General features: G+C 43.5%; 1 protein-coding gene across 1 annotated transcript in view; it reads left to right on the plus strand.

Annotated features, from left to right (window-relative positions):
* LOC126278144 (uncharacterized) overlaps positions 1-22,476 on the plus strand; it is a 352,141-nt gene that overhangs the window by 145,702 nt on the left and 183,963 nt on the right. The window contains exon 3 of the mRNA XM_049978035.1: positions 5,942-6,083. Coding sequence (XP_049833992.1) covers positions 5,942-6,083 — 142 coding nt within the window. The remainder of the gene's footprint in view (positions 1-5,941; positions 6,084-22,476) is intronic.

Consider the following 22,476-nt stretch of genomic DNA (forward strand, 5'->3'; position numbering starts at 1 on the left):
GTAATCGCTGTCAGTCATTTAGTTGTGGTCCCTATCTCGACTGGATCAAAGGTAGGAACCTTCCTACACGTCTGTCAGGGGGCCTAAAGATGGCGTAATATATCGCCGAAACTAGAAGCCAAATAAAATAATAATTTGGAAATTTAGATGGATGGCAGATGTTTGATTTGACATCCTGTTGTTGTTTGAAGAAGCGTTGCCTAGTCCGTGGTTGGCATTACGGAGACCACCCTCTTGCACTGTTAGAGAAGAAGACTGGAGGCTACTTTGACCCAATGGGAGAAAATTATGGCTATTCAAAGAGCGATCCTATAATTTAGTTCCGCAGTGTATATAACAGATGTCTCTACTCTGGAACGTCAGGTGAGTTTTCTCTGTTGTTTCGGTAGATATTTGCAAAGTTGTTTCTGCAACGTGTATCTGGTGTCGTTCCTAACAAATCCCTTATTTTTCTTTTTGTGATTTTAACACCTTACATAAAAAGGTGGGCAGGCAGCGGCAATATTACGCCACTATTCGACCACAAACAGTACAAATAGAGCAAAGGAAGACACAGAAAAACAAAACATAATGGTGAACAAAAACAGTAGAATCATGAGTAAAAAAATACGAAGCCGTTCACAGGTGCAGAAAAAGAAAAAAAACGGTCAGCAATGTACACGAACACTGATGACTGAGATGACACATGTGAACAATGGAGGGTGGGTGGTGAAAACACTGAAGCACTAACACGATGGCACACACACACGGAACCGATGGCGATGATCCTCAGCACATGAACGTTCACTTGACGTGTGTGAGTCCGGGGACCGGCCAAAAGGGGAAAGGCATTGGAGGAGGGAGAGGGGAGAGTGTAGATGCCACTGGCAGAGCAGATGGGGGGAGGGAGGAAAGAAGGTACAGGTGATAGGGGAAGCCTGAGGGGAGGAGGGGGAGGAAGGGAGGAGGGAGAGAGGGTGCCCTAAGGAGAAAAAAAACATGGTGTAGAAGGGGAGGGGATGAGGGCATTATCAGGAAGGGGGAGTTGGCAGAAGCCCCTTTGGGCGAGGGTATGGAGAGTGGAGAGATGGAGAGCAGGTGGGACATGACAATACAGGTGCGGCAGTGTACAGTGGTGGCAGAGTATGGGAGAGACAAGCGGGTGAGGGGGATCAAGTTTACGGGTGGGGTAGAGGATCCATATCAATTTGAGGAAAAGGAGAAGGAGTGGGAACGGAATAAGGTCATACAGGATCCGTGTGGGGGAGGGATGTCAATGGATTTGTAAAAGGTAGGAGGGGCGGAGATCCAGACAGAGTGAGCTTAGCAGATGATAGGGTGGATGAGGGATTTATAGGTATGGAAAATGGTTGAGGGGTCCCGACCCCATGTGTGGCCAGAAAGGAGCTTGAGGAGACAGAGTCTTGGCTAGGATTATCCGGAGATGGGGCATCCAGGAGAGGCGACGGTCAACGGTGACGCCAAGGTACTTGAGGGTGGGGTGAGGGCGATAGGACGGCCAAAAATGGTGATATAGAGATCAAGGAGACGGAAGGAAGGGGTGGTTTTGCCAAAAATGGTCGCCTGAGTCTTAGAAGGGTTGACCTTGAGCAACCACTGGTTGCACCAAGTGGTGAACCAGTCAAGATGGAATTGGAGAAGGTGCCAAACATATCTTGCTCATCACGTCACATCGAAATGAAGCGAACTTTTTGTCTCCCATTACAAAGAAAATTATTTTTATATCGGAATTTTGTGGGTCCATTCGATAGAGCGCTTCCAAATGAGTCTAGTGCACGATTCATTTTACCAATCTGTGTTAACAGGAATAGTAAAACATGAAGAGTAATCAGTATTCCTCTAGTGACTCAGCAGCACGCTACTACATACCAGTAGCGGCCAACGCAGGTCAGGGCGCTGCTGTTGCTGGTGGAGCATTGGTATTTCCTTGAGTTTTACTGTCCCTGTTAATTCATAACGGTAAAACGAATATCGCTCGAAACTAATCTGGGACCGCTCCGTCGATCGTCACGTCAAATTCCATTGTAAAATTTTCTCTAATTCTAAACAAACCGCCGATTCCCTTCGGTGGTCGGCATCATCCAATGACGTGATTAGCTGGATTTGTTTGCGTTAGAAGTTACAATTGTTTCAGTGGCATTGTGTTCCTGGAATGTATCAAAGGAAAGCATGATACATATTCCATTCTTTAAACACCTTAAAGACATTAGTCAATCACATTTGTAAACCAGTAAGAATGTATCGACAGTGTTTTCTATCCTGTTGTTGATAAATTAAGTTGACTAAAGCCAGAGAACCTTCGTCTTCACAAGAAAACATGGTGTCATATTACGAACGTCGCCGAGTGGCGTTAAAAACTCTACGTGGTGGAAACCAAAATCTTCAGGACTGGTTCTGTCATCTGGAAAGTAGAAGTAGTAGATCTTTGCACCGCTAGGTGGCGAGAGCTCCATATCTGATGTGACAGTGTGCGGAGTGGCATTCAGCTGGGAGGACATGTTGCTTGTCCACAGTGATTTCCGTAATACTCTGTGTTTGTTGTGTGGCGATTTTACGATGGATCCGCGAACAGAACAGCGCTTGTGTATCAAATTCTGTGCGAATCTCAGGAAAAGTGTTACGGAGGCCCTTGCAATGATTCAACAAGTGATTGGGGGACAGAGCAAGATCTGTACGTGTGTGTTTGAGTGGCATGGTTGGTTTATGGCCGGCCGTACAGACGTCGAAGACGATGCTCACACTGGAAAGCCCATTAGCCGCACAACGCCCGACATTTTCTTTGATACCAAGGGAATTGTGCACGAAGTAGTCGTCCCACTCAACGGGGCCGATATTTGGTATCAAGGGAACTGACTGTTGCATCACGACAACGCGCCCTGTCACACTTTCTCGCTCACCAGGACCTTTTGGCAAAAAACAACAAGGCGGTTGTACCTCACCCAACGTACTCGCCAGATTTGGCACCTTGCGACTTCACGCTATTGGCAAAACTAAAACTCCAGTTGAAAGGCTGTCGGTTAGCCATTCAAGAGAGGCTCTTCAAATGGCTCTGAGCACTATGGGACTTAACATCTGAGGTCATCTGTCCTCTAGAGAGGATTCAAGAAGCATCGCACGTGGTGACAAACACCATCAAAGAACATGACTTCCTGAAAATCAGTGGCAGAAGCGCTGGAACCGGCGTGTATGTGCGGATGGGAACTGCTTCCAGTGTGATGGTGACCATTAGTCCAAAGGTAAGCTTTTCAACAGATGGCAGCACCAATCCCGAAAATTTTTCATGGCGCCTCGTAATTATTAGGCTGTGCTGATGGAATTTTATCAGTTTTTTCGTAGGTCCCCTCGGTGTTTTATTCTAATTATTTCAGTTAGTGTGTCCATTATTTTTTTAGAGGGAATGCCACAAGTGGATAGGCTGTAGGATGGAGAAAACCTTAGCCAAAAGTGTGATAAAGTTCTGGCACTTGGGAAAGGTAAAAGTTCCCGGGAAAAAATCCATGACGAGATGTCGACAGTTTATGGAAATGACTGCACATCTTGCGGCAGTGTTGTGGGATGGGAAAGGAATTGCCGAACTTGTTGCATCTGCCTGACAGACGAGCCAAATATCAAAGTTATCCGGGAATGTCATGCTTCCAGTTTTCTGGCACTGCCACGGAGTCATCCTCACAGATTTACTTCCCAGGAATCGAACAATTACCGCCAGATCCTACAGCAATATTCTAGACACGTGATGCTGAGATTGCAAGGCGCTCGGAAGGCCAACAATCGCTGGCTAAAACGTGTACAGGGTAATTCAGCCTACCAATGGGTTTTATGCAACCAGTGACGCCTTCACATACAAGAAGCCAGATTTTCATAATCTCTCCCTTGCTACGTATAAACCGTTAGTATTAGAGAAAAACTAACGGATCTTTTTGTACGAAATTTAATGTAGTTTGATTTTGTACTGAAATAATTTTGAGGTAGACGCTGTAGGTTTTAAATTATTCAAGAAAAACGTACAAAAGCGACCTATCACTGCGTCTTTCTTTAAGAGGAAAGGGAAGTCAAGTGGGCTTCAAAAATTTTTATTTTTGGATTTTAGCATATTTGAAATGCCTGGTCTTTCGTGCGTGAAACAGTTTTTGTTTAACATAAATACGACAATTATTTCTTGAGATATGATGGTTTTCCTGACGCTCTGTTCAATTTAGGGACGGTGATGTGAAGGCTTATGACCGGGTATGTGCAGAAGAACCCTATGGTCCTAACGTCGCAATTTCTAAACTATAGTACATTGGGTATGTCCAGAAGAGGATTGGGTCCAGGTTCAGAAGATTATTGAAAGAAAAGTAAAAAATAGTATTGGAAGATGGTAAGAAGATATGTAGTAAAGGTCGCCTGACAAATATTGAAATAGATGGATTACAGAATTATTATGGCTTGGCCATAAGAAGAAATGTAGGGAATTTAGAAAATATAACAAAAAAATTTATGGGCTATCTTTTTTCATAAGCTTACCACAAATCAAAATCCAATGCATGGCCTTTGCCCAAACGATCGTGACACTTGGTGCAAGTACAGGAGAAGTGCCAGATATAACCACAAACATTCTTTACCTGCATCAGTAACGAATGAAATAAAACCAACATTTATAGACCTTTGTAAAGATACCTTGTTGAAGAAAATTTTTCTTGGAAAACGCCACCGTTTAAATGAATGTGTGAATTGTGTTATTTCGAACCGGTTACCGAAAACTGTATTTGTTCAAATTAAAAACATCAAAATTTGTGTTTTCGATGCTATTTTATGCTTAAATGATGGTGTAATTAGAAAAGTGGATACTTAGGAATTATTGGGCTTAAAATGTAGAGGAAATACTGAAAAATCCTTGGTGCAAATACATAAAGAGAGAATCTGTAGGGCAGATTTTGCTAATGTAAAATGCACAAAAGAAGCCAGACAGAGAAGAAGAGGGACCAACAGAAGAAAAGAAGATCAGAATGATTCAGTTGATCCTCAGCATGATGCAGGAAAATATTGGTCGTAAGTGATTCTCATCAATAACTACACTACAATTGCAATATTAATCCTTAAATGGATTTTTCTCAAAACTAAGTTTTTTTCCTTTCCGGTACCATAAACTAATGGGGCTAGAAACATGAAATTTGGTCAACTTGTACTGCAGATGGTAATTAGTTATTAGAAGTAAATTGAGAACCACTAAACTATCAGAAACTGTTTTATAACAATTAATGTACAAAAATGTTCAATTTTAATCATGAAAGAATAAATAATTTTTTCTTCGGAACTGTAAGACTTATTATGTTCATTTTACTTAAAACAGTAAAAATTTAATTGTTTTATCACTTATAGTTCCTTTGGAAAGTGTACCTGTTCAAAGGGTAAAACAGCATTGGCAGAATAGGGATAAAAATGGCCTTCCGTCTCCCCTTAGTATATCGAAAACTGTGTCTCCAACTAAAATGTATAGCAGAACAATGTTTAACTCAATAAAACTTCCTACAAAAAGGTTATCTTCATTTTTTCTACATGACTAATAGCTCGCGCGTAGCGAGCGAGAGAATATGAAAAATCTCTGGAGTGGTTTTTGAACGTGTTGCAGGTTGCATAAAACCCATAGGTGGGGGCAGTTGAATTACCCTCTACACCCGAATGCTGCGTGGAGGAGAATGAACAACCTAAAATCAAGACAAACACTGTATAACATGTTAAGGGTGACAATTAAATCTTTACAATATCCCTTCGCAATGCTATAGGCACCAGCTCACAAGCACCCCACTTCTCTGCGAGGTATCTGCTGGACTGCTCGTCACATCTCTTTCCATGCCACTGCTGTGGGATCCCTGCTTTTCGTACTCCGGTTTAATGCTACCAGTGAACAAGCACTTCACAATGTACGCAGACTTATACTCCCCTGCCGTTACTTCTGTTACAGATGACGCACTCAAACGCTACCCAGTTGCGGCTGCTGGATGTTCAGCGAGAGGTTTCCGGAAAGTTCACTTGCGAGGTCACCGTCGAGAGTTCACGGAAGCCCTTCTCTACGAAAAGGGGCCACGCAACTTTGCAGGTCGTTGGTGAGTACCTTCAGCGCAGTAGCTGCAAGCAATTAGTCTTCTGCGAAATGTAACTCGCACAACTTGTCGCCTGTGTCCCCGTCTTACGCAGTTAACTCGAAATTATTAGAAGAACCCTTAACACTAACTGCGACAGTTTTCTTAGAAAGTCATCGCATTAAGTAACATTTCTTTTGCCTGTAAGTCACAAATATTCACTAAACAAGAAAAGACCCAAGATAACGAGAAATACAGTAGGGATATGTTTCGATAAATAGTGTCTCAAAAATCAAATGACACCAAAATTCGCACTTGTGAATATAAAAGTAACGAAAAAAAAGTATGAAATACAGAAAATTACTATCCTGATTGAAACTCAGATAATTATGTCACTCTTATTGGCTAAGGAACCATGTCTAGGATGCAGCTGATGACGGGCGTGTGCCCGCTACCACTCTGCCAATAAATAGTAATGGTAAACCACTGTGGTGTTTGTGGCACACAGCGTGTGTATGTGTGGTTGCCTAATATTGTCTCTGCAATGGAATTCTCACGCCTACAAATGTTTAAAACGACCCTGCTATTGTCAGCCTATACCTAGGAATTTCTATAAAACGAGGAACAATGTCGTGGTTTTATTTTATCAAATCAAATCAGCTACTTGTATCAGGATGCTACTAATCTGAATTACAATTTTCATATCACCTACTGAAATACAAACAGCAGTTTTAGTGCACCTATGATCTGCCCGCTGGGGCATTCACGACTCTGCAGATGATGTACGTAGTGTACCTGTAGTTTCTGACTACGTAGTGGATGCAGTATGCAACCTTCAAACTCCTAGCTCCAAAATTATCTCAGTGCAAGACATAAAATAAACCAAATTTCGGTTTCCTCCCTCGCGAGGAACATAATTTCAGCTCAAGTATTTTTCTATAGCGGGCCGCGGTGGCCGACCGGGTCTAAGTGCTTCAGTCCGGAACCCCCCGCTGCTACGGTCGCAGGTTCGAATCCTGCCTCGGGCATGGATGTGTGTGATATCCTTAGGTTAGCCAGGTACAAGTAGTTCTATGTCTAGGGGACTGATGACCTCAGATGTTGTCCCATAGTGCTCAGAGCCATTTGAAACATTCGTCTATAAAGAAGCACTTTAGTGTGAATCAGACTCTAACAGACGTAAGGAATCATCACTCAGGTCAACAGAATAACAACTCTGTTCACAGAGAAACAACTTCACACGATCCTTGTGGCGAAATCAATACTTTTCAAAATGTAACCGCCACATTCTCCTCTATCAGTGTCGCCAGCGAAGTCTCTAGGTCCATCTCTCTTAAGTCGATTCCCACAGGGAAGTGTCTCCCCGCCATATGCGTGCTCCCTCCTGTGATCGAGACACCTACGCTTGCGCTCAGGTGAAGAAACCCAATATCCATTACAAACACTACAGGGGTCCTAATCTACCAGTCAATTCCCGAAGCTCACACTCCTTTCAGAATGGTTTTAGAAAGTTTCCATTTCCCCTACTACATCCTTAGCACTCTACCAATGAAATACACATCCCTGCTTTTCGGTGGAAAGGATGACCCGGCTCTTTCAGTGAGAAGATTTCTTCGACGTCAGATGGCGACCATCGCTTTTGACTCTGCACATTCCTTTGCACTAGAAAGGATGTCTTTTGGCCTTGTTCCGCCCCAAAACTCTTCTACCAGGTACGCTATTCTGAAATAGTTTTTCGGCCTACCAGACTGCAACCTCCTGGCCGCTACGGGTTTTCTGTGGCATCCAGCGTTGTAAACCGCCGCCTACTCGCTCTGTGCTCTTTCAGGTCAGCAAATGTCGGGCCCTCAAGGACAGGACAACTCTCATACCAGCCCCCCTTTTTAACACATAATAGCTTCTGAGGAGCGTGTCGCCCATGTCAGCTTTTCTGCCAGCTCTCTGCTTCAATTAATACCGAGACATGCAGTACCACAGAAACTGTTAGTACATGGTACTAGCCAGCATCAGCCAATGAGATGAGTAATCATCTAATTGTGCATCATAAACAGTAATGTAATGTAAATATAAATCGATAATAATTTACAGAATTACAATAGTTAGACAGCTTATGTAAAGCATTACTTGTTTTCACACCAACATGACCTTCTGTAACTATCTGTCCCTGTGATTTGTCTGCTTTGTGAGTAATTTACGTATCCATCCAGCCAAGACTAGATGCGTAAGAGCCTCTCTTACATGTAAAGAACATTATACATATTACACATATGATCATTACTACATAAACGTTACAAGTGGAAGACTGTCGTGAAGATGTCCAGTACCAGACACTTTGGGGTATTTATTGTTTTCTATCGTCAGACAAACTGCACTACATTAAATGTATTGAACTCTAATATAATATACAGCTTCATAGCCATACTATTTTCAGAGGTTTCCCATCCACAATGTCACTTGAATTTTTACACCTACAATATAATCTACACTGATTTCATGTTATTTACAAGCAACACAGTATCAACTTAATGTGGGAACATTATTTTTGGATGAGGTCATAGTTATACTACTTTATAAAAATACTTAATTCAGATAAAGTAGGGTAGGTACGTATGGAAAGAAACTAAGGTGCGCTGCGTACAATTTTCTTGGAGAGAAGATACTCACACTTTTTGTTTCTCGGTTCCTCTTTTTTGAGTCGATAGCTATCTGACTATTTTGATGCGGCCTGTCAAAAGACTTCTTGATTGCCCATATGTTCATCTCAACGCTGAACCCCCTAAAATTAAATTATTTGTTGCATATTTCCACTTTATGTCTTCAGTATAATTTCACTTTGGAAGTTTGTACTAAACGTGGTTTCTGTTCTGTACACTTGTCCGTGCTGGCCTCCTTTCGTCATATAACAGCTTAAACACTTCTATATCGTTTTGAAGTTTTTTCCACGATTCCGTACTTTCTTAGAAATATCTTACAGAAACTGGAAGCTATGTTTCACGTTAACATATTTCTTTTTCCGATTAATGACCTCTTCGCCTGTGCTACTGTACCTCATATACCCTCATTACTTCAGCTGTCATCCGTTATTTTCCTTCCAAAGTGGCAAAATGCTTTCACTCCGTCTCCGCCGTTTTCCTCGAGTTTCATGTAGCGTTTGTCCGCCATCCCAGTTTTGTTGCTCATTAATACTTTCGTCTATATTTGGCCATCCATAGTCAATGCTCAGTAGAATGAGGATGGCGGGGTAGATTATCCACTACATTCAGGAGTTACTGCAGTTCTTCTGACATTCACTGAGAATATTTCTGTCTGCAGTGATTGTTACCGACAACATGCATGCCAATCGAATTTGAATCGATCTTCCGTCATTGCTTCTGCAATGGGCTTACTGAACTGTAGAAAGCCATTATTACACACTTTTAAACTCGTACACTCCTCTCTTGGTCTTCCAGTGTCATTGCATTCTCTTGGCCCTAGCACATTTTCTATAATACCATTGCGTACCCTCTGTATGTACTAATTTCTCTGATAATTTCAGAGCTCTTTCTACGTCTACATCTACAGATCCTTTAACATATCTTCATTGTCTGCACCTTGTGCTTTAATTACCTAGCGTAACAACAGAACTGCTGTTCTTGTATAACATCTATATTAAATCTTAACTTACTTTTGTATCATATCGTCGATTATTAAAATTTTCTTTTGGTTTTACTTTCGTAACTTCTGTTGTGTTTATAAAGAAGTCTTCCTGAATCTCTTTTTCTGCTGTGTGAATGAATCAGAGTGGAGGGCCATGTTGCTAGAGGTCTCCAAGCCGAACGTAGAAAGATGGACGTGACATGGCGTGAGGTCAGCTTGTCTGCAGAGTGAAATGATGGCGGCCCCCAAACACTAGAACGGGAAAAGCTGTAGTATGTGCCAGTCAGAAAGTAGTTCCGGTAAGCTATGGTGGTTTTCTTATTGTAACGTGGGCCAGAGACAACGGTTGGTGGGCCAGAGACAACATTTGGATGTCTTCACGCGGGAAGAATCATCGGACAACTGAAAGAAGAATGAAGTGTCAGGAGAGTAGCCCATGAGTTTGGAATTACTAACAGTTTTGTTTCCTTGCACGGGTAGCGATCCGAACCACAGGCGGTGCTACCCGGAGCAGAGAAGGTGGCCGACAGCAACAGATCACCGTCACATGGTGCGACCGCCAAGGAGAGACCCATGACAAACAGCAGAGGTTATTGCAACCACATTTAACAGGACTGCAAGGCACGCAATGCCTTGCTCCACATCGGCACGGTGACTGCTTGCGGGTGTGGTGTCTTTGCCCAACGTCAAGTACCTTGTGTTCCGTTGACGCCCACACATCACCATAGCCGTTCACAATGCGCCCAACAGCGTAGCGCTGGACTGACGAGACGGGGGGTTGCGCCTTCCTCTCGGATGAGAGGGGATACAGTCTGGATAGTGGTTCTGGACGTAACCCCAATACGGCGGTAGGTGGGAACATGTAATCCTTTCAGGAACGTTGTCTAAATCGATCGTTTTGGTGGCCCAGGTGTCATGGTGTGCGGATACATAACTTTGCATGGACCTAATGACCTCCAAACCATCGAACTAGGCACACCAGCCCGTAAACGTTTCTGCGGATCTGTACACCTTGCGCATGAGCGTTTCCTCAAGCGATGATTTGGCTCAGACTTAATTTTATGGATGATAATGCCTGACCGCATTGAACAGCGCAGATGGAGGTGTTGTTGGAGCGACAGGATATTCGGCAGTAGACCGGTCTGCCCGTTCTCCTGACGTAAGTCCCATCGAGGACGTGTGGGATGCGTTGGCAAGACGTACTGCGGCACATCGACATGCACTACAGTGTATTTCCTGATCGCCTGATTGCATATTTCTTTCAGTTACATTCTGCACTACATTGCAGTAGTTCTTTCTATGTATGGTCCGAGTGTCATCCAGCTATGTTACTTAGCAGTGACACATCATGCGAAAGTGACTTTCGTCCTTGAGTATAGCACACCAGTGTATTTGCAAGTTTTATGAAATCCGATCCAGTATATCGTTGATTATTGAAACTTCTACGTATCACATAGACCTTCAAGAAATCCTAGTGCTTCAGACGTACACTGCAGAAAGAGTCCATTGACAAGTATCTAGATATGAAATACCTACGGATAACGTCTGCTACCAATGACAAGCAAGTAATCAAAATTCTGAAAAACAAACCAGCATGTCATTGCCCATATTTATAATGCAGAGCAACTAAATAAGTCAGCTACAAATTTCTACTGGTTATGACTATTCGTGGCATGAGCTCTAAGCGATACTGAGACTGCTGGAGAGCCACGCTAACCCGAGACCGCTCAGACCTTGACTAAAGTTCATAAAGGTTGGTTGGAAAAATCGCTCGCTGACATTCCGGATGTGCTGAATATGGTTTATGTCAGGCATCTTGGATGACACAAATAATGCCCATGGCAGAGGAGCGTAAGTGAAATCATTGTCACTCTGTTTGGTAGCATTTGAATGGCCCGTTTCATGAGAAGGAGTGGTGGGAAGACGCTGAGCGGGGAGCGTGGGAGGAGGAGGAGGAGGAGGAGGGTGCAAGAATCTGTTCTGTAGACAACCAAATGGGTTAAGTCACTAGAGAATGCTTCCGGGATGATCTTTCAACCCACGGAGTGATGTGAACAGATTTGAATCTTCGTTACAATTTAATTAAATGTTTTGCATAACTTATCGAACCACAAACTACAATTTTCATTGGCGTTTCTCCTACTGATTGAACTACTTTGTGATGACTAACTACGTGAGGTGAATGGATGCTGTTAGAAACACAAGATGCGAGGTCGTCAACTCGACCGGTGAGGCCAGGGCCCACAAATGACTAGGTTCAGTCGTATCACAATCTTACTTACAGTGCTAATCGGTGAGGAAATTTCTGTATATGGCTGCATCGCTCTACAGACGTATGAGCATCAGATTAGATCATGAAGCTTAGAGCATGTGGATTAAATACATGAGCAGTACCCTGTTTTGAAGCTGGATTTATTGGATAAACGTTAGGTATCTGCCTAGCAGATTTTCACACATCAGACGACCAAAGGTGGTGTTACCGCAGCAATGAGGATCTTTGTGTCTTCACATACACATCTGTTGTGTTCTGCCCACTCTTCTAATACAGTATGCCTAGGAAGTCTGCTTTCTCGGATCGCTACACAACAATTCAAGCAAATGGTATTAGCGGTGTTTATTACAACAGGAAATGATTACAGTATTTAACATGTCACAAGCAAGGGGCAACAGGCAAACATAATCAAGCTCTTCACTATATGCAGGTCGTAATACAAATGAAACAATACAGTTTCTAAGTCACTGCTGTAGCGTTCGGAGGTCACCTCGACTTCAACTAGGACCGCGGATAGGCGGCAAGGATCTTATATTCTCCTCGTGTCGAGGCCGCTCCTATCATGGTGTCGACCAAGAGAGGAGTCGTTAGCCTATTATTGGCCGACGTCGTCTCATAGCCCTCTCTATTGTAACGTTCCTAGCTGACATGTCGGTGCTTCAAATTACGCCTGAACAGACAACTACATGTGTGGTGTGGTGACTCGTTTGTTCTTGGTATTATGGGTGCTCGTCTGCTTTTTAAAACGTCTTTATTTCGACATTTTCTTGTCTGTCAATCTGTCTATTGCAAAATAATTTCCAAGTGACGTAATCACTTGAAATTTTTAACATAACTGGATGACACTGCAATATTAATTCGGTTTCTTGTCTGTCTGCTCTATAGGGCTGGGGGTGAGGGTGAAAACATTCGATAACGCCTGATATCTCGGCTGCCCTGCAGGGTGGGCATGTTGTGCTAGTAGCATCAGAAAGTGTTCCGTGTCATATGCACAGCTGAGCAGAGAGATGGGAGAAAAGCATGTGTATACCACTTTCTTATCTATTTGTTGTGACGATCTAGAGACATGAAACTTTGACCACAGCTGAGAACTAGACAACAATGCAATATTAAATCGCCTTCTTGTCAGGGTAGTTCATATACCGCTGCCATCTCCCAGTTTTCCTGTTCCAGCTGCAAATGGTTAGCAGTAAGAACGCTTGCACGTATGCCTCTCTGTGATCTAGTATCTCTGTAAATAATACTTACACAGTCTTTTCGTGAGATGTACATAAAAGGAAGCAATGTATTGGTTGTGTCATGTGAGGAGAAACTGAAGTAAACCCAGATATTTACTACAAGTCTCTATTGTAATCTTTTCAAAATGCCTGAAATCGACTGAAAAATTTCACACAAAGGAATAAAAACCAGAAAATAATTACTTAATTAAAATGAATTTTTAATATACCATATTTTTTAAACTCCGGTCACGAAAACTGACAATGGCTGGAGAGCGGTGTGCTGATCATTTGCTCCTCCTCCACATCTGTATTTGGCGACGCCTATGAGCTGAGGATAACAAGGCGATCGGTCGATACCGTACGGCCTTCCAAGGCCTCTTCAAACGGAGAAATTTTATGTTTTTTTAAAATGGACTAAAAAGAATAAAACAGTTTCTCCTAGCCCTATACAGATTCCTAATCCCACACACATAGCTCCGAAACTTTGTTATTGTTAATTTTTACTAGCTGTGAATGTACTTCTAAGATCTGAGACAAAACATTGCGTAAAAAATTTAATCATGGTTGATACATCGATAGTACACCTCCTTACTATTACACTGCTTCCTACTTGATATTTTAACAGTTCATGTCCTTAGAATTATCAGTTGCAAGGGCCTTATGTCTTTTGTTTTAAAATTTACAAGTAATTTCACAGTTGTCAAGAATTCGCAATCACATATTTTCAGGACTGTATATATGGGATTAAGAATCTGTTTCGGAACCGAAGATATTAATTTGTACCTTTAGTTCGGCCTAAAAAATAATATTTATTTACGTAATTTCTCCTCTCCACTGAGTTGGTCAGTAAACGAGCTGCTCAATCGACGGCACTCTCCTTTTTAACATTTTGCTGCCCACAAACGTTTACTGTCATGGTTGCAGCTATGTCCGAATCTTTCTGCTAATTAAGGAACGGGAAGAATCCACATATTCAGTACGAGATCGGATATAATATAACTCAGCAGTCGGGCACCCTCACTTTGGCCGCATTCAATTAAGCCGATACTCAGCAAACTCCTTGCAAATCTTTTAAGCCTCCAGTACGTTTATTAAATTTGTATTACATGGAAATGTGTGCACCAGGAAGGAAGGGAGATTGGGTGTAATGTCCCGTCGACATCGAGGTCATTAGAAATTGTAGCATCTTCAAGGAAATATGACAAAAAGGGAAGAAACTTGCTTTGAACAACGTACTAATAATGGGCAATGAAGCTATTTGCGTGAACCTACTAATCTGTGATAGACCTACGAATTCACAAAAATAATATGTAACCAGACGAGCATGTATCCAAGTTGCGTACACCGAGCAAGTGTGGCCCAGTCTGCTAGCACAACCATGCTGTTTCAAAATTTGAAAATGCAATGCGTAAAGCAAGCACGCTTTATCTAACATGATGAGTTGCCAGGTCCATCAGCTACTACTGCGGCTGACTTACCTTCGATCCTGTAAAAGGATGCACAGAAAAAGACAAAGCCTATTACTCATTGTAATTACTGAAGTACGTATCAATATTCGCAGTGATAATTCAGGAAAATTTCTCTCTCTCTCTCTCTCTCTCTCTCTCTCTCTCACACACACACACACACACACACACACACACACACACACATACACACACACGCGCGCGCGCACACACACACACACACAGACACACACACACAACCACACACACACACACACACACACACACACACACACACACACTCACACACACACACTGCTGAAAGCAATACGCACATATGTGTAATGGATTTCTAGATACAACTCGGCCGTAAAGGAATCAGAATTTAAAAGTACTGGAAATGGATAACTAGTACTGGAAATGGATCACTAGCGACTGTTACAATGTTTGAATAGAATTTATAGGACTGCGCAAAAGATATGTCATGAAGTTCATTTTTCTACTACAACATCACATGGGGTGATAGATTCTCATCATCATATGTATGCCACAGCAGATAACCTGAAGTTTGATACAGGAGTTTTTCAAAGTACTTTCCCCCTGCAGGAAGGAGTGCTTAGAGCCTGGAACTAAAGTCCATGATGAGTTTCTCGACAGCATTGCTTTAGACTCGTTGAATCTCTCTGGAAATGGCAATACCAATACCCTGCAGTGTTGCAGGTGCACCTTTGAAGACTATCCTTCGCGTAACCACATAAGAAATAATCACATGGAAAGAGATCGTGACTATATGATGGCCTTTGCACGCAGTCTCTAGTGAATGCTAAGATGTCCAGGACAACGGCCTGACCTGTGAACGTCTCCTGAAAGAAAGGAATACTTCCGCAGTACATTGTCGACTTGCTCCATTTCGGGCGTGAACGCGAGTTTCGGAGCATTCGGCCGCGACGTGCAGCCGGTACCAATTCATATACCAGTATCTGTCTGTATTTGTCTGCTGTGACTGGTCCGTCAATAAATATGGGCCCGAGAGTGTAGTGTGCAATGATGTGTCCTTTTGTTGACGAGGTGGAGCATGTAATGTCTATTGCAGCGGTCTCTCCGCGATATTTTCAGAAATTTTATAAATTATATAACACAGTACATAGCTCGAAATTTATCTTCTTATCTTACCGATTCCTAAACTTTAATATACAATGATTATCAATGCAAAGTAGTTTCAAGCCCTATTATTCCTTGGAGCGTCCATTTACTCCATGGAATAGCTTCTCTGCTATCTATGTTTTCTCTAATGAAAAGAATGGAGATCTTGACGATTAGCCGTGAAAGAAGGAGGATGTATATATATGTATTGTTGAGCTAGTCGCCATCTAGATGACATTCTGTATGACAAGGAATTTAATACATGAACTAAAGTAAAGTAACTGTGTTCGCGTATTATTTAACTGATTATTATTGACAGTGTCTGCTTACTACGCTGTGTTGTACGTGATCATTTCGCAACGTGTGATTTACACTGGACCAACCTGCCAAATTGTATGCTCAGGATATCCAATTACTTCAAATAAATGGGCTAACACGGTCTTACCAGCAGATCTCCTGTCTTCCCCCATGTGATCACCAAAAGTTAATAATGATTGCAAATGTTTTCAGGAGATCGACTGACAATTTTCGTCGCACCGAGACTTCAGAATTGCTTCACTGCCTTATGGAATTTAAGTTAAGCTCAATTTAATCAGGATAGAGACAGTATTGAACTGTGTGAATGTGATAAGCCTGCTTTGTGAATGAAAATTCCCTTAACATACGCATTTATTTGCTATCCTGATCAATGAAGCTGAATCAGGCCGGTGTGAGAGAGGTTTTTTAAATTTTTTGAATGCCAACAAAAAATATTAAAAGGAGCAGCTGGAACATGTGGATTCTCAACAGCCCACTGGCGCTATTTGTTGAGATGCTGACCACGGAGGTGGAAGTGTGTGCCTCATCACTTAAACACAACTGATCCATGTCGACTGTTCCTTTTTAGAAGTCCTCATTCATCCTGTTTCCAAAAGAATAGCGCTTTCACACCCCTCTCCTTCATCACTTTGTAGGTTGGCACTGTTGAATATTGAGAGGGGAAAAGGTTAATCTTGTCTTTAATTATTCTCTGGAAAGGCCGCCGTGACATCCTGAAATGTTTTGCTGCATGTTTTACAGATTTCGCGGGCTTCTTGCTGAATACGTTTCGTACTAGTGCACCATTCAGCAGGGTTACAACCGAGACAGGTTGTCCAGACTGGTCCTTCCTGGAATCATGTAGGTATCCGGTCTTTTCTAAACATTTCATCAGACAGTAACCAATCATGGAAAACATTGCCCAAAACCTGTATCAGATTATACTTAAACTTAGTCGTCACGTTTTTACTACAGTTCTGTAATCTCTCCGAGAAGTGATCATTCCGAGTGGTGCTGCTCTTGTGCCAAAGTGCTATTTGCTGAAAACGCCTCTTATCGCAATCATAAATCCAGAATTTGCATGAAAAAGTATCTATACGATCAACGAACGCTCTTGTAGTGTTAGTGCTTCCATTCTGAAATGTGTATTGAGACATCGGCGAGCGAGGTATAGAATCTTCAGAGTTACAACATAGCAAGAAAATCATTTGCGGCAGACGGCTAAACCACAGCAGACACATACCTATTGACACATGTTTTGCACCACCTCGAATGTCATTGCATTTTATGCATACTCGACCGTGGCATACACAACAGATGTGGGTATAGCACACGGTAATGAAAGCTTGTAATATGTAATATAACGGGTCTGTGTTTTCTAATACTCAGATGGATAAATGGAAACAAGATTTTGCACTGTGCTTCGACAATCATCCGTCCGTTAAGAAATGAATATACAATCTGAAAATAGAATTCTCTCCTTAAACCTCTGAAAGTAGTGTATCACAACGCCAGTCCTTGAAATACGAACGAGAAGGTAGGTGAATATTAACACCACGATGCCTGCGGGTGAACAACAGGCTCTGACGTAAATTGTAGCCAAATACTACACAAATGTAAAGAATATTACCATTTCCGCACTCCGCAAACCGCGCCTCAACTACACTCGATTCAATCCTATCTCTGCATCTTCAAACACATCATTCTCCAACAGGCCACGTGCTGCGCTTACTTTTTATTAGGAGCCACAAAGAGCTTCCTCCTGCCATTCTACACAGCTTGTCACCGACAGTCTTGTTCTAGGGTATCGAAAGCTTGGCATAGAAGGTATCTTCGCCCAGTTACTGCAGTTTAAGAACTCGTGAAGGGAATTCAGTATCGAAAGTCACGAATGTTCAGATAACTAGTAGCTACACCTCGCCGCTAGTTCAAAATCAGAAGATAACCCAGTCACGTACCTTAGTAACTATTCAATGCGTCACGGCTGCAGGCTCTTTGTCTGAGGCAACTGCTTCTTCTGAACTGTGAGTAGGCTGTTTAGGTTTTTATACTGGTAACGCCACGTAGCGCTCTGTATGAAAATCACTGGCTGTGCTGTGTGCAGTCTTTGGCTGGTTGGCATTGTTGTAATACTCGCCATTCTACAGTGTTGGGCAGCTGGATGTTAACAACGCGTAGCGTTGCGCAATTGGAGGTGAGCCGCCAGCGGTCCTGGATGTGGGGAGAGAGATGGCGGGGTTATGAAATTTGTAAGACTGGATGTCGTGAACTGCTATATACATTATGACTTTTGAACACTGTTGAGGTAAATACATTGTTTGTTCTCTATCAAAATCTTTCATTTGCTAGCTATGCCTATCAGTAGTTAGTGCCTTCAGTAGTTTGAATCTTTTATTTAGCTGGCAGTAGTGGCGCTCGCTGTATTGCAGTAGTTCGAGTAACGAAGATTTTTGTGAGGTAAGTGATTTGTGAAACGTATAGGTTAATGTTAGTCAGGGACATTCTTTTGTAGGGTTTACTGAAAGTCAGATTGCTTTGGGCCAAAAATATTGTGTGTCAGTTTAAGCACAGTCTTGTACAATTTTTCTAAGGGGATATTTCATAGAATTTGTGAGTCACATTATAAGTATTTGTGAGTTACGTATGGTAACATTTCAGTCACCAAGGTATAGTGTCATATTCTACGATACTAAAATGTTACCATCACCACTTATACAATGAAGAACCAAAGAAACTAATACACCTGCCTAATATCGTGCAAGGCCCACGACGTGGCATGAACTCGCCTAATGTCTGAAATAGTACTGGAAGGAACTGACACCATGAACCCTGCAGGGCTCTCCATAAAACAGTAAGAGTGCGAGGGGTAGGAACATCACGTTGCAGGGAATCCCTGACATGCTCAATAATGTTCATGCCTGGGGAGTTTGGTGGCCAGCGAAAGTGTTTAAACTCACACTGGTGTTCCTGGAGCCACTCTGTAGCAACTCTGAACATGTGGGGTGTCTCATTGTCCTGCTGGAACTGCCCAGTCCGTCGGAATGCACAATGGATACGAATGTATGCAGATGATCGGACAGGATGCTTCAGTACATGTCACCTGTCAGATTCCTATCTGGACGTACCAGGGGCCCCGTATAACGTCAACTGTACAGTTTATACCATTACAGAACATACACCAACTTGAACAGTCCCCTACTGACATGCACGGTCCATGAATTCATGAGGTTATCTCCATACCCGTACACGTCCATCCGCTTGAAACAATTTGAAGAAACTCGTCCGACCAGGTAACATGTTTCCAGTCATAAACAGCCCAATGTTGGTGTTGACATGCCCAGCCGAAGCGTGAAGCTTTGTGTTGTGCAGTCATCAAGGATTCACGAGTGGGCCTTCGGCTTCAAAAGCCCATGTCGATGGTGTTTCTTGAATGTTTCGCACGCTGGCACTTGTTGAAGGCCCAGTATTGATATCTGCAACAATTTCCGGAATGGTTGCGCTTTGTCACATTGAACGATTCTCTTCAGTCGTCGTTGGTTCCCTTCTTGCAGGATCTTTTTCCATCCACTGCGATATCGGAGATTCGATGTTTTAGCGGATTTCTGATATCCACAGTACACTCGTCAAACGGTCGTACGGGGAAGTCCCCACTTGATCGCTCGAAGATGCTGTGTCCCATCCCTCATGCGCTCAGTTAAATCTTGATAATCTGCCATTGTAGTAGCAGCAGTCCATCTAACAACTGCGTCAATCACTTGTTGTCTTATATAGGCGTCGTCGAACGCAACGCGGTATTGTGCCTGTTTACAATACCTCTGTATTTGAATATGCATCCCTGTACTAATTTCTTTGGCGCTTCAGTGTACATTGCAATAAAAAGAGAGGAAGTGCCTTATCAAGCATCGTTGCACTGTATTGAATGTTGTAATATGGTTATTTAATCACCCACATGAAAACAAATAAACTGCTATATCACCATCTCTAACAAATTCTATGTTCCTACTCCGAACTCAGATGCGGTCGACGCGTACCTCACGTACAGTTTCACCTGACTTTGAGTTGATATTGTTTCACTGGCTAGTGGTCTCAATCAAGTTCTCTAAGCCCCCAGGGGCTCAGCATTCATTTGCTGAGTACGGGCTTGGCGACCCCGTGGTCCTGAGCTGGGGACTGGTCAGCGCCGCCAGTCTCCTGTTACCGTAACCACCGTATGTCGCGGCGGTGGAATGTTGTGTGCTGCGGGGAATGGTAATCTTGGCTTGACCGCCTGGATTGCGAGGGAGGTAAACATCTATAAAAAACCCTCAATCTTATGGTGTGCTGCGCGCCTATAAGATACATGGCTGTTGGAGTGGAACAGTCGCAAGCGGGCAACCTCTGGGGCACCTGCTGCACCCCAGTTGTATAAGGCTTACCTAGGCAAGCGGGGCTCTCTCTGGGTGGACTTCTAGTTCCCTAGCTGCTCGTGGAACCCAGATGGATCCTTCAAAATCTTCTTTTCCTCCTCCCAGCGGAAAGGGTGGGCCGCTAGAATGTTCTAACACCCAGTCTCTGAAGAGGGCTCGTGCACTCAGCCCCCCTGACTGCAGCACATCCTTGACAAGTGAAGTCTTTAGTAACAGAATGCATTCTGGTAATCAGAATGTGTTTCTCATTGTTAAAAATAAGGAGGGTAGTTTTGAGAAGGTTTCGCCGTTCTATATACAAAAGGATCTGGGGGGCATCTGTTGCTCCTTAAAATCAGAGAAGCGTTTGTGTAATGAGACCTTGCTCGTGGAAACTTCCACTTCCCAGCAAGTCACTAACGTGGAAGCTGCTAAATGCCTTGGGGAGTATGCCATAGACACTGAACTGCACAGAACCTTGAATTATAGCAAAGGTGTTATGACATGCTGGGATCTAGTCGACATTCCCAAAGACGAATAGCAACGTGAGTGGGCCCCGGAAGGTATCGTTGATGTTCAACATATCATGAAGAGGGTTGATGGCATTCTTGTGAAATCCGACTCTTTTATTCTGACCTTCAGTAGCACGAAACTTCCAGAACATATTAAAGCTGGCTTCCTTCGCCTTAGCGTGCGCCCTTATTTCCCGTCACCAATGCGCTGTTTTAAATGCCGGCGTTTTGGGCATACCACCTTAGGGTGTAAAGGTGAAGCGACTTGTGGCAACTAAGGTAAGGCTGCTCATGAAGGAGTTGGTTGCTCGTCTCCAGCCAGATGTATTAATTGTTCTGGGAACCACCCTGTTTGGATTAGGGACTGCTGAATATTTTTAGAGGAACGCAAAGTCCAGGAAATCAAAACAACCAAGCGTATCCCCTATGGTGGGGCCAAGAAGATCTACAAGTCGATGCAACCTCCCACATTTGCTACATCTTTTGCAGCCCTGGTTCAGAAGCCTACTCCAAAAGTCGATGCCTCAACGCAGGCCGAGGTGGTGAGTGTTGGCACTAACACCTGCAGATGTCAGCGAACTTGCAACGCAGCCAGTGTTTTAGAACCAGTAGCCCCTACTCGAACGGCAGACAAAGGTACAGTGGCGAACTTGGGCCAGCCCCTGACGCCTCCAACAGCTGAAGCTGTTCCCAAGCCCAGTGCGCCCATTACCACTCCCACATCAAGTCCCCCAAAGCCCACCAAACCGCAAAAAGCTCCTGTACAACACCAACACCAGGTCAAATCCCGTGGTAAACCATCTGACCATGCGGCTGTTGTTTTACGTGAGGCTTCATCTGACTCTTCGCCAGAGTTGATGGAATAGGACGTATGTGTGGGACAATCATCTCGCCCCACACCTGCCCCTCCACCTGCTGCGGTCTCCCCGCCCCGTCGGAGAGACAGGATGAAGGTGCTACCCCCAACATAGATGGCTCCCATACTTCAGTGGAACTTGCAAGGGTTCAGGACGCATGTGGAGGAGCTTCGTCTACTCTCTCAGGGTAGACCACTGTATCTCTGTCTCCAGGAGACTTATTTCCATCCCTCATACTCCCGTGAGCTGCGAGGCTATACACTCCACAAAAAGGACGACCTGCGTGGAGAGAGAGCTAGAGGAGGTGTAGGTATTTTCGTCAGGACGGACTACCACTCCTCGCCTCTCTCGCTTATGACGACTTCACAAGCTGTCGCTGTGTCCGTGCACGTGCGTCATCCATTGACTGTCTGTTCACTTTACTTGCCCCCACATGACGCACTTGATGAAGTGGCCCTCACCGACCTTCTTACACAGCTCCCCCAACCATTCATTATTTGTGGTGATTTAAATGCCCACAATGTGCTTTGGGGCTCTGCAATTACCCGTCCCAGGGGCAGAGCAATTTAGAGGCTTCTCCTGTCATCCTGCGCCTACTTGCTCAATGGAGGACAAAGTACTCATTTCTGCACAGCGACTGGGTCGTTCTC

The sequence above is a fragment of the Schistocerca gregaria genome, chromosome 6, assembly GCF_023897955.1.
Source record: "Schistocerca gregaria isolate iqSchGreg1 chromosome 6, iqSchGreg1.2, whole genome shotgun sequence".
Classification (NCBI taxonomy): domain Eukaryota; kingdom Metazoa; phylum Arthropoda; class Insecta; order Orthoptera; family Acrididae; genus Schistocerca; species Schistocerca gregaria.